This window comes from Mauremys mutica, chromosome 15 (assembly GCF_020497125.1).
Source record: "Mauremys mutica isolate MM-2020 ecotype Southern chromosome 15, ASM2049712v1, whole genome shotgun sequence".
Taxonomy (NCBI): domain Eukaryota; kingdom Metazoa; phylum Chordata; order Testudines; family Geoemydidae; genus Mauremys; species Mauremys mutica.
Genome location: NC_059086.1, coordinates 6,932,468 through 6,948,632, shown reverse-complemented (window position 1 = coordinate 6,948,632; position 16,165 = coordinate 6,932,468). Strand labels below are relative to the sequence as shown.

At 66.7% G+C, this 16,165-nt stretch overlaps 1 protein-coding gene across 2 annotated transcripts in view; it reads left to right on the top strand.

The window, feature by feature from the left end:
* PPP1R13L (protein phosphatase 1 regulatory subunit 13 like) overlaps positions 1-16,165 on the top strand; it is a 34,769-nt gene that overhangs the window by 15,734 nt on the left and 2,870 nt on the right. Inside the window, exons 2-12 of one of the 2 annotated variants that reach the window (XM_044989214.1) lie at positions 4,955-5,060; positions 6,245-6,375; positions 7,045-7,579; positions 8,332-8,430; positions 8,935-9,032; positions 9,548-9,965; positions 11,900-12,441; positions 13,387-13,524; positions 14,051-14,184; positions 15,297-15,463; positions 15,792-15,991. In XM_044989214.1, the coding sequence (XP_044845149.1) occupies positions 5,006-5,060; positions 6,245-6,375; positions 7,045-7,579; positions 8,332-8,430; positions 8,935-9,032; positions 9,548-9,965; positions 11,900-12,441; positions 13,387-13,524; positions 14,051-14,184; positions 15,297-15,463; positions 15,792-15,991 (2,517 nt within the window). In that variant the 5' untranslated portion in view covers positions 4,955-5,005. Of the gene's footprint in view, positions 1-4,954; positions 5,061-6,244; positions 6,376-7,044; positions 7,580-8,331; positions 8,431-8,934; positions 9,033-9,547; positions 9,966-11,899; positions 12,508-13,386; positions 13,525-14,050; positions 14,185-15,296; positions 15,464-15,791; positions 15,992-16,165 lie in introns of both variants that reach the window. The other variant, XM_044989213.1, reaches the window with a different exon arrangement.

The window sequence follows — 16,165 nt, the reverse complement described above, 5'->3', positions numbered from 1 at the left end:
GCACTCCTTCGATTCTTGCCTGGGGAATCCACTCTTCCCTCCCCGCGACCCCTGGTCCTGGATTTACCAGGGTGGGACCAGGATCATGGTCCTGTTTGTACCTGAAGGCTGCTCCCATGCTGGCTTATCTCCGGCTATGTCCTCACTACACTACAGACCTTACAGCGGCCCAGGAGGTGGGGGTGCTTTTTTCACACCCCTGACCGATAATAGTGCCCGTGTAGATACAGCCTCAGTCTCTGCTACCTCCCTGGGTCTCCAGAGCCAGCCGTGGGTTGGCCACACGGGGAAACGTCTGAGTTTGCACGTCGCGGCAGCGTGCGGCCCGGAGCCTGGCCATTGGCTTCAGGGCAGGGCCGCCCAGAGGATTCAGGGGGCCTGGGGCAAAGCCATTTTGGGGGCTCCTTCCATAAAAAAAAGTTGCAATACTATAGAATACTGTATTCTCGTGGGGGCCCCTACAGGGCCTGGGGCAAATTGCCCCACTTGCCCCCCCCCGGTGGCCCTGCTTCAGGGCCTCATCTGTGCATAGGTCCAAGTGTCCCTGCAGTGTGGAGGCAGTTCTTCTGGGGTGGTGCGGGGGTTTGTAGCGCGTTAGTTACTCCCATACGGGTAGCAGGCCGATGGCTGCACCTGCGTGAGGGGTGGTAGTGTACGACCGCACACAGCTCCAGCGACAGGTGCTGAGTGCAGGGCAGAGCTTAAAGGGGGCAAGTTTAACTCACCTGGCTTTAAACCCCCCTCGGGCTGTGCCCTCACCGCCCATAAAGCCGCGTGTTTCCAACCCGCACTTGCTCTCCTGTTGTCTCCGTGCAGTTTTACAAGGCTGTGCAGCAGTGCCCTGAGCATACCCAGTCAGGGGCTAGTGCTGGCCTCACTGGGCTACCTTGGGTTAGCCCTCCCGAGCCTTGTCTCCATGAGAGCTAAGCCTGCCCCCACCCTGTGGCAGGGAAGCCGCAAGCTGGTCGGCTCTGGTGCTGAACCTGGGCTAGCTGGCGTGTGTGCTGGCACCCCTCGCTCCCAGCCTGGGCAAACCCCCCGAGCTAGGCTTGCAGCCTGGCTGACCCACGCTGCTCAGCTTTACAGGGCTGGCTCTGTGTCCCAGGCCAGAGGTGCCAACTTTCTAATTTCCCAGGGGGGACTCGACCCCTGCTCCACCCCAGGCCCTGCCCTCACTGCACCCCTTCTCCCAAGGCCCTGCCCCGCCTCTCTCCACCCCTGCCACTTCCCACTCTCGCTCCGCCTCCTCCTGCCCCATCGCCTCCAGCCCCCCACTGAACAGCTGATCACTGGTGGGTAGGAGGTGCTGGGAGGAAGGGGAGGAGCTGACCAGCAGGGCTGCCGGTGGGTGCTGAGCACCCACTGTTTTTTTCTCATTGGTGCTCCAGCCCCGGAGTACCCATGGAGTTGGCACCTATGCCCCAGGCCCCTCCTTTCCCCTGGGAGCGGGGTCTCATAGTGATCCCACCCTAGCTCACTCTGCTCCTTCCCAGACCCCATGGCAAAGCCCCTCCAATTCCCTTCCTCCGTGGCCTACTGGCTGGCTCCTCCCAGGGCCTGTGCGTTCCACCGCAGCCGTAGCTGGCCACGTCCTCCCCCTGTGGCCTCCTTGCTCTTCCTTCCCTGCCCTCGGTGCCAGCCTAGCTAGGCCCGGCCATCGGCTGTAGCTCAGGGGTAGCTGCGGCTCGGGGTAGGGCTGGTGATGAAGGTCACAAGGGGCGTCCACAGCTGAGAATTGAATTCGATCCCCCTGACCCACCAGCCTGTCCCTCCCAGTCCTGCCCCCTCAGGGGCTCCGCGCACTCCCTGGGGCCAGCTCCCCTGTTGCACTGGTAGGTTTAATCCCTGTGTCACGGAGTGTGGGGGAGACAAGGCTCTGCACGCCTGGATTCCTGCCATTCACCATGACTCTCAGCCAGCTGAGAACAGTAAAACAGCCAGCAAGGGAACAGTAAAACAGGTGGTTTATTTAGATGACAGGAAGACAGTCCAAAACAGGTCTTGCCGGTACAGACAACAGCACCCCCTTTAGTTAGGTCCTTCTGGGGGCCCCAGGGAGGCCACAGCCCTGTTGGTCGGGTCGCCCCTCTTTTCCCAGCCAGCTCCAAACTGAAACTCCCTCCAGCTTCTCACTCAGCCTCCCCCTGGCTCCTCCCCCAGCCTTTGTCCAGTTTCCTGGGCAGAGGTGTCACCTGGCCTCCACCCCCCTCCTGGGTTCTCATGTTACTTACTCAGGTCTCCTCACTTCCCCAATGTAGACAGTTCCAGCAAAACTCCCCTGCCACCTTCCCAGGTCAATACTCCCCACTCAGCATTCACATAACACATCGAGAACGTTCCCACTTCCTGTCACCCTGCCCCAATTGCGCCTCACTCTCTCCATGCCTTAGCTCTGCGCCCCCCTCTCCCCCGCCAAGAGCTCTCCGTGGCTCAGGATGTGGTACCAGGGAGGAGGCAGCACTGTACTCCATGCGCACAATGTGGCCCCCTGCATCGGGCATCTAGCCAGCCTCCTCGCCCTGCTGCAGGCGGGGGCCTTGGTCCCCGGGAGCCGCCACCTCCCTGCCATTTCCTCTGCAGTGATTGTCCCCAGGCACCTTCCTGGCCTGGCCAGGGGTCTGTAGTGCCCGGGAGATGGTGTCTCCTGCACGGTGGGCACCAGCACTCTCTGCCCACCTGCCCCGCCTGGCTCCAGGGGGAGCGCACATGACGTGTCCCAGCTGGCCTGAAGTTTGGGTGGGGGCTTCAGGGGCATGATGGGGAAGGGGCAGAACAGCTCAGAGCATAGGGTCTGTGCGGTGGGGTTGGGCCATGGCCCCTAGCTCTGGGGCTGCAGACAGTGCGATCCAGCCTGGCCCCCACAGTAACAGCTCCCGGAGGCAACAGACCGGAAAGCCCAAATCCAGGCAACGCAGCCTCAGCCCTGGGAACTAGCTCGACCCCCTGCCTACAGCTCTGAGCCCCTTGCTGCATGTCTCCCAGCTCGTTTGCTGGTGCCCTCCCCTGCCCCCTTGACCTGCCCCAGGTGCGGCTTCTGCCCGTGGCTGGTAACTGGAGACAGTGCAGAGCCTTGGTTCGGTGGGTCTGAGGCTGCAGCTCAAAATCCTTCCAGCAAGGGGCCCAACGTGAACCAGACCCAGGAGCAGCCAGGCTCTGGGTCCCTGTGGCTGAGGAGGACAGGCCAGGTTCTGGGTTGGGCCACCCCAGTCTTTCTGGACCCGTGGATGGATGCAAGAGTCCCGTGGGATTAGCGTACGTGTGTCCATGTCACTGTGTGTCTGTCTGCACCTGTCCATGCAGTTGTGTCTCCATGGTCCCATGCGTGGGCCTGTGTCTCCATGTGCCCAGGTGGGTTTGCCCACATGTATCCTCATGCCACTTGTTCCTTGCTCTCAGGAGACCGTTCTGGGGGCTCTGCTCTGCGTCGTGGGGTCTCGGGGAGCTGAGGCCAGCCCCTCCTGTGGAGCTGTGGCACTGCTGGCACTCGGGGGAGGGTGTGCTGTGCCAGGCTGGGCCGTGGTGGCCCTTAGCCTGGTGTGAGGACTGGTTCAGGCACGGGGAGCTGGGATTTGGCCTGGCTCAACCTGTGTACGCTGGAGCCTCTCACCATGATAACTTCCATTTTGGTGCCACACGCTGGCGCAGGCGTGACGTGTCCGGGGGGGGTGCCTCACTCAGGGCAGAGGTGCCCGCGGCAGGTAGCTCTGGCGGTGATTGCTCTCGGGTAGGATGCCCGGTGCAGAGCCTCACAATGGATTGTTTTTACTATTATTATTGAAAGTGATTCAAGCCAGTCACAGCATGCAGCCGGGAATGGGCTGCAGGGTCCCTAGGGATTCTGGATAACAGGGTGGGGGGAAAATCCAGTCCCAAGGGATTTGGGGTAACAGGGTGGGTCCCCTAGGGGAACGGAATGGGCAGGTCCCCCGGGGGTTCTGCGTGATGAGAGGGGAGGGCAGGTCCCTGGGGGGTTCTGGGTGATGAGAGGGGAGGGCAGGTCCCTGGGGGGTTCTGGGTGATGAGGGGAGGGCAGGTCCCTGGAGGGCGCGGGGAAGCAGCCACTCAGAGTGGAGCTGATATTAGCTGTGCTGCTGGCCTGGCGAATGGCAGGGCACTACCAGCTCTGCATGCGCCTGGCGAGCAGGCCCGGGTGCGTAGCTGTCAGCTGTGGGTGCTCACTTAGTGCCTGGGATGGCTGGGGGTGGCAGGCCCAGCTGCAGGAGGGTTTGCTCCCCTACATGGTGCTCAGCGGCCTCAGGCATGGCTGTGCCCAGCCTGTGCGCCAGGCAGGCTCCGCGAGGGGGGCAGAAGTGCCAGGGGCTGGAGTATCATCGACCTGGTGGGGGTGGTGCCAGGTGGGCTGGGTTCTCGCTGTGTCTCTAGCCCGTGCATCGGTGGCAGTGCTGGCTAGGGCCGGCTTTAGGCCAATTCCCCCGAATCGGGCCCCGCGCCCTAAGGAAGAGTGCCTAACTTTTTAATTTTCACTCACCCGGTGGCGCTCGGGTCTTCGGCGGCGGGTCCTTCAGTCACTCCGGGTGTTCGGCGGCATTTACTCACCCGGACTGCCGCCGAATCGGGCCCCGCAGTTCCTAAAGCCGTCCCTGGTGCTGTGTCCCGGTGCCTGGGCATCCCCGAGCCTGTCCCGTTTGGTGCTGGATGCCTGCTGTGGCAATCTGGCTTGCGAGAGCTGGGACTGGCGGCGCATGTGGCCTGGTCAGGTGTCTCTGCTGCTGCTTCCATTGCCCAAGAGCCCTGACTCAGCCACTCCGCCTGCATTCCCAGGGCTGGGCAGGAGCCAGCCACGCCCCTGGCTCCCAGGGCAGCGTCGTAAGGCAGGGGAGCGATACTGAGCACCGGGCGCCTACTCAGCCCATTGGCACTTGGGCAGGGCAAGGGGGAGGCCCTGGCTGAGAAGGCGGCTCTGGGTCCCAATGGCAGTGCTTCTTGTCCCCAGATCCCTGCGACACTGCAGCTGGTGGCCAGTGGCCTCAGAGCCCCCTGCACCATGGCCAGTGAGAAGATGCATGGTGCCCAGGACCTGCTGGACCTCAGCTTCCAGTGTAAGGGCAAAGGGCTGGGGGGTGGAGGGTGGGGAGGCCCTCTGCTTTGTGCACAGTGGTCTGTGGCAGTGGCTGAGGGAGATGGGGGCTGTGTGGTGACTGGGGGGGAGGTGTTTGGGAGGGTGGCCAGGAGCGGGCACTGGTGGGTGTGTGGTGACCGGGGGCTTGGGGGCAGTGCCTGGTGGTTGGCAGGGGTGCAGGGTAGCCAGGGATTGGAGGGTGCATGGTGGCTTTCATGGATTTGGGGTGCCAGGGAGTTGGGGTTCTGGGGGGAGCAGAGGGTGCATGGTGGCATGTGGGGTGGCCAGGAGGGTGGGGGATGTGGGGTGGTTGGAGATTTGGTGGTGGTGTGTGGTGGCTGGCAGGGTTGTGAGGTGGCTGGGTTGGGGGTGCAGTAGGTTGGGGTTCTGGGGGGTGCAGAGGGTGTGTGGTGGCTGGCAGGTGTGTGAGGTGGCCAGGGGCTCGGGGTGCAGTAGGTTGGGGTTCTGCGGGGTGCAGAGGGTGTGTGGGGTGGCCAGGAGTTCAGGGTGCAGTAGGTTGAGTTCTGGGGGGGTGCAGAGGGTGCATGGTGGCTGGCAGGTGTGTGGGGTGTGTGGTAGGTTGGGGTTTTGTGGGGTGCAGAGGGGGTGTGGTGGCCAGGGGTTCGGGGTGCAATAGGTTGGGATTCTGGGGGGTGCAGAGGGTGTGTGTGGTGGCCAGGGGTTCGGGGTGCAGTAGGTTGGGATTCTGGGGGGTGCAGAGGGTGTGTGTGGTGGCCAGGGGTTCGGGTGCAGTAGGTTGGGATTCTGGGGGGTGCAGAGGGTGTATGTAGTGGCCAGGGGTTCGGGGTGCAGTAGGTTGGGATTCTGGGAGGTGCAGTAACTAGTGGATTTTCAGCTAGTTGGTCACAGCCTCCCAGAGCTCTTGGGCTGCAGTTGCTGATCCGGCAGCCCAGGCCTCCCACCAACAGGCCCGAGCTCTCTGCTACCCACCGACTCCTTGGGAGAGGCCTGGAGATGAGCTGGGGATGGGATGAACCTGGGACCCGTCGCTCACTGAGTCTATGGGCCTCCCTTGAGATCGCCAGCCTGCCCAAATACACTCAGAGCGGGACAAAGGCCCCGCAGGGCCGTGGCTGCATAGCCAGGGCCAGCCGGGTGCAGCACCTGCCCTGGCACAGGGCCTCACGGTGCCGTCTCCCCCAGCCCTAGCTATGAAGCACATTGACCTGAAGCAGGTGGAACTGGACACGGCCGTAGCCAAGGTGGATGAGCTGTCCAGACAGCTGGAAACCCTGTGGACGGACAGCCCGGGGCAGACTGCTGGGCAGCCCAAGGTACGGCAGGGAAGGGAGACGGCTTGGCACGGGGAGCACTGCCCCACCCCTGAGATGCAGCCAGCTCTGGGGTGGGATGTTTCAGGGAGGAGGGATGAGATTTGACCAGGACCCCAGGGCTAACACCCTGGGAAAGGGGAGTGTTGTGAATGGGCCATTGAAGGAATCAAATGGGCAAGAGTTCAGGTCTCTCATCCCCAAGATGGTACCTCCAGCAGCACAGCGCCCCCTAGTGCCAGGCTGGGCCAGTGGGGTCAGCACTCACCCCGAAGGGACAGCACCCCCAACGAGTCCTTGCGGCACAGCGCCCCCTTGTGCCAGGCTGGGCTGGTGGGGTCAGCACTCACCCCGAAGGGACAGCACCACCCCGAAGGGACAGCACCCCCAACGAGTCCTTGCCCTGCTCCCTGCAGCACAGCGCCCCCTAGTGCCAGGCTGGGCCGGTGGGGTCAGCACTCACCCCGAAGGGACAGCACCCCCAATGTGTCCTTGCCCTGCTCCCTGCAGCACAGCGCCCCCTAGTGCTATGCCCCCCCCCCGGTGCAGTGGTGCCAGAATAAGAGTCTGATTTTCCCTGGATGGGGCAGGGGCCTTCTCTACCCCACCAGGGCCATGTGCTGCAGCAGCCAGGCCCGTGCTGAGCCTGTCTGCTCTCCCTGCCGCTCTCAGGTGGACAGATACGGCGCCAGCCCCTCGCGCGCCCCGGAGCCGCTTCGCTTGGCCACGTCCCCACAGCTCCAGTACGTCCGGAAGAACTTGTCCCTGGAGAGCACCGACAGCTTCATCTCCTACCATGCTGAGACCTTCTCGCCCACTGCCGCCTGCAGCCCGCCGGCCAAGGCCCACCCCGCCTCGCCCCAGTCCCCCTTCTACCTGCAGGGCGAGCCCCTGGAACGGGCCCAGTCGCCTCGGCCCAAGGTGCTGCCTGTCTCTTACGACGCGCTGCCCCTGCCCAGCCCCAAGGGACGTGCGCCCTCCCCACGCTCCCTGTGGCAGGCGGGTGCCGCGGAGCGCCTGTCCTTCTCCAGGCCGGGGGGCCGCGCGGGCTCCCCCAGGCTGGTGCCCGCCCCCTCCGAGGCCTCGGCCCCGCAGATGTTCTTCCCGGATCGCGCGCTGTCGCCCCGGCCGCCCCACCCGCCGCCCTACGAGAGCCACGGCCTGTTCCCCGCTGGGCCCAGCTCCTTCGCCCCCTTCCGGGCCCAAGGTAAGCCAGCCCCAGCCTGACGCACGGGCCCCCTCCCCATGTGGCTGGGGGGGGGAGAAGGGGAGGGCCTAGCAGAGTGCACCGTTGGGCCTGTTCCTCTAGGGGGCACTAGAGGTGCTTGCTGCACCTGCAGCGTTATGGGGGGCTCAGAGCAGGAGTGACGGAAGTTCTCTAAAAGTGGGGGGAGGGGGGGCATGATAGGGTGACCAGACAGCAAGTGTGAAAAATCGGGAGGGTGGTGGGGGGGTAATAGGAGCCCATATAGAAAAAATCTCCAAGTATCGGAACTGTCCCTGTAAAATCGGGACATCTGGTCACCCAACATGGGTGCCTGAACTGTGGCCCCGCCCCTTCCCCGAGGCTCCGCCCTCACACTGCCCGTTGCCCCAAGGCCCCGCCCTTGCGTCGACCCTGCGCCCTTGCTGTCCCCGCCCCCGAAGCCCTGCTCCTGCACCACCTCTCCCACCCCCCCAAGCCCCTGCCCCTTGCTCGCTCCTCCCCGCCCCATTGCTCACCCTTACAGCCAGTAAACAGTGGGGTGGGGCATGGACCCCTGGCTCAGAGCAGGGACCAGCCGGTGCTGAGACAGGCAGTTACCTCCCTGGGGGAGGTGGGGGTCTCTGGGTCACACTGGTGAGGTCTCCCCTGCCCATCCCCCATCCTGGGGCTGGAATGGCCCCCCCTGGGGGCAGGGCAGGGCTGAGGACCCAGGGGCTGGGGCGGGTGAGACCATTCAGAGTCTCTCTCCCCAGATGACCTGGTGATCCGGCGAAGGCCCCAGAGGAGCTGGAACGAGTCGGACCTGGACGTGGCGTACGAGAAGAAATCGTCCCACTCGGCCGGCTACGAGAGTGAGTGCCCGGGGTCCGTGGGGAGGGCCTGGGGGGATGGACAGACTTCTCTCTCCCACTCCCAGTCTCTGGGGAGCTCCTAGCTGCGGGGGAGCTGGCAGCGCCCAGGGTCCCTGGCAGGCCACGGGGGAGCTGGCAGCGCCCAGGGTCCCTGGCAGGCCACGGGGGAGCTGGCAGCGCCCGGGGTCCCTGGCAGGCCATGTGGCTGCGGGGGAGCTGGCAGCGCCCAGGGTCCCTGGCAGGCCATGTGGCTGCGGGGGAGCTGGCAGCGCCCGGGGTCCCTGGCAGGCCATGGGGGAGCTGGCAGTGCCCGGGGTCCCTGGCAGGCCACAGGGGAACTGGCAGTGCCGGGGGTCCCTCCTAGCATTATCACATGATGGGTGCCAGCTCCATTTCCACACAGAGCCCCCCAAAACCCCCGTCCTAGCAGGACAGGAAAGTAGGGTGTTGCTTGGCTCCGAGACAACATGGGAGCCTCTCACCTCACCAGCTGCCTTCCCACAGGAGGAGACGTGCATGCGGGGCTCAGGCAGGCGCCCGCAGGGCTGCAGCTGGCTCCTTGGAGAGAATCGAGCCTGGATGGGGCCGCAGGGCAAGGCAAGGTAAGTGCTGGCCAGGGCTACCAGCCGGCTGCGCTGGCCCATAGCGTGGTACCACATGGGGAGGAAGCAGTCCCAGCACCGTGCTCTGGGGGGTGAAGAGAATTCATCTGCATCTGAACCAGGCCAAGCTGACCCCAGCCAGAGGTCAGATGCTGGGCTAGCTGGGCCCATGGGTCTGATCTGGGGCCACTGGTGCAGGGATGGGACGAGCTGGGCCTGATCTGGGGTGACGGGGGAGGGGTTTGGGGCCAGCTGGGCCCGTGAGTTCGCCCCTGCGCTGGGCACCCAGCACTGGGCAGATGCTGCAATCTGGTGGCAGGCAGCTGCTGGGGCTGGCAGCCCTGCGTGGGTCCTGCCCCGCTGCTGGTGGGACCCTGGAGCCAGGGCTGTGCTGACTAGGTGTGGAAGCTGCAACGATTTGTGGCTGGGTGTCCCCCTGTGCTGCTGGGCGGGGGGTGTTCCCAGCACTGCGTCTGATCCTGCCCGGCTCACGGCGCCCCCTCTCTCCCCTCCAGGACGAGCGCCCCCAGCCGTACGCCATCCACAGCGCCACCCTGCCCCGCAACTACAAAGTGTCCCTGCGGCCCGGCGAGCGCAGACCAGAGAGCTCCTTCCGCAGGCTGCTGCCCGCCAGCCAGACGGGCACCCTGCCCCGCAACTGGCAGTTCTCCCAGCAGCCCGTCTCGCGCATCGCCATGCCGCCCCCCAGCCCGCAGGGCACGCGGGCCACGCGCCACAAGCCCCTGCCCCTCTCCATGATCTTCAAGCTGCAAAACGCCTTCTGGGCGTCCGGAGCCTCCAGTGCCAAGGGCCCGCCCCAGGGGGCCCCAGGCTCCCCCATCTTCCTCCGCTCCCCACAGAAGCAGCCCCAGCTCCAGCAGCCGTCTTCTCCGGCCCCGGCTCCGCTGCGACCGGCCCCGTCGGGGGCTGAAGGTGAGAGACCCGGGGCAGCTGCTGCTGCAGGGCCTGATGGTCTCCTGGTCCCCCCAGGGTGGGGGTGAGGTCAGACCCCTCGCACCGTGGGGCAGCGTGTCGGGGGGGAAATGGGGAATTGCTCTGCACTCAGCAATGGGGCGCCCTGAGGCAGGGCCGCCCAGAGGATTCCAGGGGCCCGGGGTCTTCGGCGGCGGGGGGCCCTTCCGTTCCGGGACCCACCGCCGAAGTGCCCCGAAGACCCGCGGCGGGAGCTCCCCCGCCGCCGAATTACCGCCGAAGTGGGACCCGCCTCCAAAGTGCAGCCCGGTGTTCGGGGCACTTCGGTGGCGGGTCCCGGAACGGAAGGGCCCCCCTGCCGCCGAATTGCCGCCGAAGACCGGGCTGCAGGTCGGCGCGGCTCCCGCTTCGGCGGTAATTCACCAGTGGGGGGCCCTTCCGCCCCGGAGCGGAAGAACCCCCCGCTGGCGAAGACCGGGAGCAAAGAAGCTCCTGCGCTTTCTTGCCCTGCCCCCTCTGGGCAGCCCTGACCCTATCCACCCCCCCCAGAACACCCACAATCCAACCCCCCCCCATTCCCTGCCCCCGACCGCTTCCCCAACCTCCGCCCCCTCCCTGTGCCCTGACTGTCCCCAGGACTCCCTGCCCCTTAGCCAACCCCCCGGCCCCAGCCTCTTACCCCCGGCTCCCTCCTCACCCGGAGTCTCAGCGCCTCGCGGAACAGCTGCAGCGTGTCTCCGGCGGGGCCTGAGCCCCGCCCCGCTCCGAGCCGCGTGGTGAGGGGGCGGGGCTGGGAGCTCCAGCAGGGCCTGAGCCCTGCCCCGCTCAGAGCCGCGTGGGGAGGGGGCGGGGCTGGGAGCTCCAGCAGGGCCTGAGCCCCGCCCCGCTCCGAGCCGCGTGGGGAGGGGGCGGGGCTGGGAGCTCCAGCAGGGCCTGAGCCCCGCCCCGCTCCGAGCCGCGTGGGGAGGGGGCGGGGCTGGGAGCTCCAGCAGGGCCTGAGCCCCGCCCCGCTCAGAGCCGCGTGGGGAGGGGGCGGGGCTGGGAGCTCCACGCCGAACGGAGGGAGCTGAGCTCAGCCCGGAGCTCGCAGCCCCGCCCCCTCCCCACGCGGCTCTGAGCGGGGCGGGGCTCAGGGGCCCCGCCGGAGACACACCACTTGATGTGCTAGGGCTCCAGGAGAGGGGCGGAGCCGGGAGCCTCAGCTATTCTCTTGGGAGCCCCTGCGGAGCCCGGGGCCCGGGGCAAATTGCCCCCTTTCCCCCCCCCCTCTGGGCGGCCCTGCCCTGAGGGGGGGCTGAATATGTGGAAGGGCCGGGGGGCTGGTAGTGGATCCGGGACTCCCCCGAGCTGTTGGGATAAGAGTGGAAGTGAGCAAGTTTGGGGGATCCCCCTTGGGTCCGGGGGTGCTGCCTGGTGTCTGGGGAAGGGGTACTGCCCTAGTTCCCCCAGTGTATCTGTGGAAGGGGGCACTGCCTTGGCCCCCCTGGGTCTGGGGGTGCTGACTGGGCTCTGGGCTTTGGGGTGCTGACTGGGGTCTGGGGGTGCTAACTGGTGTGAGGGTCTGGGGGTGCTGCCCTGGTTCCCCCTGCGGATCTGGGGAAGGAAGTGCTGCCTGGGTCTAGGGGTGCTGTCATGGGTCTGGGGGTGCTGACTGGGGTCTGGGTCTCAGGGTGCTGCCCTGGGTTAGAGAGTGCTGTGCTGGGTCTGAGTCTGGGGATACTGACTGGTGTCTGAGTCTGGTGGTGCTGTCCCACATCTGGGGGTGCTGACCGGGATCCGGGTCTCAGGGTGCTGCCCTGGGTTAGGGGGTGCTGTGCTGGGTCTGAGTCTGGGGGTGCTGTGCTGGGTCTGAGTCTGGGGGGTGCTGTCCCACGTCTGGGGGTGCTGACTGGCGTTGGTGTTTGGGGGTGCTGACCTGGCGTCTCTCTTGGCAGCAACGGGAAGGGCCTCAGCCCTTGAGGCACCAGTGGAGCCCGTGCGAGGGGCCCCGGCGGGGGGCGACACGGAGCCCGAGCTGGAGAGCATCCTGCGGGGCAGCGAGGCGGCAGAGGCGGAGGAGGTGGCTCGCCCCTTGAGCCCCACCCGCCTGCAGCCTGTCCTGCCCCCCGAGGCTCAGAAGGTGCCCGAGTTCGAGGAGGTGGCCCGGGTGCTGGCGGACATTCCCCGGCCCCTGAAGCGCCGCGGCTCCATGGAGCAGAGCCCCGGCCCTGTGCTGCCGCCCGCTCACAAGAAGCAATATCAGCAGCTCATCAGCCGCCTCTTCCACCACCGGGGCCGCAAGGAGGACGCAGCGTCGGCGGGAGACGACCTGCCGCTCATCACTGAGACAGCTGAGCTGAAGGCAGCAACCCCGGTCAGCCCTGCCCCGGCGCCCGTGCCCCAGAGCCCGCTAGCACCCGCAGCGTCACCTCTGCTGGCTGTTACGGAGAGCCCCGGCACCCCGACGCCCAGCCCCGGCACCCCGACGCCCAGCCCTGTAAGTGCGCCATGGAGCTGTCAGCCAGATACACCCCCAAGCCCTGGCACCCCAACACCCAGCCCTGTAAGTGCACCATGGAACTGTCAGCCAGATACACCCCCAAGCCCCGGTACCCCGACACCCAGCCCTGTAAGTGCACCATGGAGCTGTCAGCCAGACACACCCCCAAGCCCCGGTACCCCAACACCCAGCCCTGTCAGTGCACCATGGAGCTGTCAGCCAGACATGTCCCCAAGCCCCGGCACCCCAAAGCCAAGCCCTGTCAGTGCACCATGGAACTGTCAGCCAGACATGTCCCCAAGCCCCGGCACCCCTCCCTGTAAGTGCACCATGGAGCTGTCAGCCAGATACACCCCCCAAGCCCCGGCACCCCAACACCCAGCCCTGTCAGTGCACCATGGAACTGTCAGCCAGACACGTCCCCAAGCCCTGGCACCCCGCCCTGTAAGTGCGCCATGGAGCTGTCAGCCAGATACACCCCCAAGCCCCGGTACCCCGACACCCAGCCCTGTAAGTGCACCATGGAGCTGTCAGCCAGACACACCCCCAAGCCCCGGTACCCCGACACCCAGCCCTGTAAGTGCACCATGGAGCTGTCAGCCAGACATGTCCCCAAGCCCTGGCACCCCAACACCCAGCCCTGTAAGTGCACCATGGAGCTGTCAGCCAGATACACCCCCAAGCCCCGGCACCCCAACACCCAGCCCTGTCAGTGCACCATGGAACTGTCAGCCAGACATGTCCCCAAGCCCCGGCACCCCTCCCTGTAAGTGCAACATGGAGCTGTCAGCCAGACACGCCCCCAAGCCCCGGCACCCCGACGCCCAGCCCTGTAAGTGCACCATGGAGCTGTCAGCTAGCTCTCTCCCCCCACTCGTCGGTGCAGCCCGAACTCCGGCCCCTCCCGCCCACACCGTGACCTTGCCCCTTGCGTGCCTGCAGGAGAAGCGCTCGGCGCTGCGCAAGCTCTCGTCCCCGAGGCGGCGGCTGGGGAAGCGGGTGCAGCTCAACCCCCTGGTGCTGCTGCTGGACGCGGCCCTGACGGGCGAGCTGGACGTGGTGCAGCAGGCAGTGAATGAGGTGAGGCTGCTGCCCCGCCCCTCCCCTCTGGGACCACCGGAGCTGCCAACTCCCCTGCAGCCACATGGCCTGCCAGGGACCACCGAAATCCACCCCAGAATCCCCAGGCGGCTCCCAGCCTGCTGAGCGCGGCTGGGCAGGAGGCAATGGCTGGGGGCCGGTGCACCCCCAGGCTGCGCTGCTCCCCTTCATCCGGCTGGGGCCTGGCCGGCTAGATACAGACTCCAGCCTCTGCAGCTTGTGAGCCAAAGCTGCTCCCCTGTCAGCCTGTGATCCCCGCAGGAATCAGCCAAGGGGCCCCCCATGGGCAGGCCCAGCACATCCTGTACCCCACGGCGGGCAGGCCCCTGGGCGGCTGCTCTGGCTCCTTTGTCAGCAGTGGACGGGGAGATGGCGAGTGTCCTGCCCTGCCCTGCTCTGGTGGATCGGGATGGACGCAGCCCCTGGGACAGGCCCGGTGTGTGGCGGGAGCAGGGGGCACAGGGGGTTGGCAGTGTTTTTGGAGTTCACCCACTCTGGCCCGCAGCTCAACGACCCGAGCCAGCCCAACGACGAGGGCATCACGGCTCTGCACAACGCGATCTGCGGGGCCAACCACAACATCGTCGACTTCCTCATCGCCGTGGGCGCCAACGTCAACTCCATGGACAGCCACGGATGGTGAGCACCCACCGCGCGGCCACGGGCACCCACCCTGCACTCTTGTGCCTGCCAGCGCCCACGGTGCAGTCTTGTGCCCCCGGTGCCTGCCAGCACTGCCCTGGCACCCTGGTCCCAGCGCCTAGCCCCGGGCCTGCCATGCGGCCCTGGCACCTTGCATCCCAGTGCCAAGCCCCGCGCCTGCCAGCCCTGCCCTGGCACCCTGCATCCCAGTGCCAAGCCCCACGCCTGCCAGCCCTGCCCTGGCACCCTGCCCTTTCACCCTGCATCCCAGTGCCTTGCCCTGCGCCTGCCAATGCTGCCCTGGCACCCTGCTCCCAGCGCCTAGCCCCGGGCCTGCCATGCGGCCCTAGCGCCCTGCATCCCAGTGCCAAGCCCAGCACCTGCCAGCGCTGCCCTTTCACCCTGCATCCCAGTGCCTTGCCCTGCGCCTGCCAGCCCTGCCCTGGCACCCAGCATTCCAGTGCCAAGCCCAGCACCTGCCAGCCCTGCCCTGGCACCCTGTGTCCCAGTGCCTGGCCCCACGCCTGCCCTGCAGCCTGTTGCCCTGCGTCCCAGCACTGCCCTGTGGCCCTCCGCCACTCAGCCCCACTCCTGCCAGTGCTGCCCTGCACCCTGTGTCCCAGTGCCTAGCCCCGTGCCTGCCAGCGCTGCCCTGTGGCCCCCTGTCATGCAGCCCTGTGCCTGCCAGCGTTGCCCCAGCATCCCAGTGCTCTCACCCTATGTGCAGCCCCATCTCTGCCCTCCTGAGCTCCTGCTGCACAGCCCTGGCACCTCAGAGCACTGCTGTAGCCCCCATGCCCCCCCATCACCCAGTGCCTGATGCCCAGCCCTGCACCCTGCCCCTCGCTCGCAGCATGCCAGGCCTAGCCTTGTGCCCTCGGCACCTCAGACCGTGCTCCCCACGGGCCCGGGCAGAGTTGAGGTGGGTGGGTGGGTGCTCTGTGCGAGGCTGGGGAGGCAGAGCTTGCCTGGGCTGCTGGTCCGTCCCTATCCCCAGTGCTGCCTGCCCCAAGTCTCCGTCGTGCCCACTGGTGCAGGCACACGCTGGCGGTCCCAGCAGAGCCCCCCACTGCCCTGGGTGCCTGTCAGCTGGTCCCTCCTGCCCCCAGGACTCCCCTGCACTGCGCCGCCTCCTGCAACGACACGGCCATCTGCATGGCCCTCATCCGGCACGGAGCCGCCATCTTCACCACCACCTTCAGCGACGGCAGCATGGCCCTGGAGAAGTGCGACCCCTACCGCGAGGGCTACAGCGAGTGCTTCAACTACCTGGCCGGTGAGGGGGGGGGGCCATGGGGAGGAGCAGGGGGTTGGGGGGGTCAATTTCAAAGGGGCGGGGTGGGGGCAGCTGTTGGGGGGGCCGGGGCTTGACACCCCCCCCCGGGGGGAAGGGGTGGGACACTTCTATGGGGAACCCCGGTGGCTGGTAGGAGGGGTGGGGCCAGGAGGGTGGGTTATTCCACGGAGGGACTTGGGCCTCCCCCGGGGGGTGCTGGCTATCGCCTCCCAAGCCCGTGGCAGCTGGTTCGCTCACGCGCCTCCCCCATCCCCGTGCTGGCGTCTGGCTCACGTGTGTCCCCCGCCCGGCCGGGCTGTCGTTGCAGATGTGGAGCAGAACATGGGGCTGCTGAACAACGGGGTGGTGTACGCGCTGTGGGACTACAGCGCCGAGTTCCGCGACGAGCTGTCGTTCCGCGAGGGGGAGCCGGTCACCGTGCTGCGGCGCGACAGCCAGGAGGAGCTGGACTGGTGGTGGGCCTCGCTCTACGGCCAGGAGGGCTACGTGCCCAAGAACTACTTTGGGGTGAGCCCTGCCCTGAGCTCACCGGGGTGGGGAAGGGCCCGGCACTGAACCGGGGCTGGAGGAGGAACCCCCTGGGAGCAGACCTGACCTAGGCTGTGTCTTCACTGCAAAGCCTGTAGCGCACTGGTCCCCAAACGCACCCACCTTACCCCTGTCCGTGCCTCCAATCTCCCA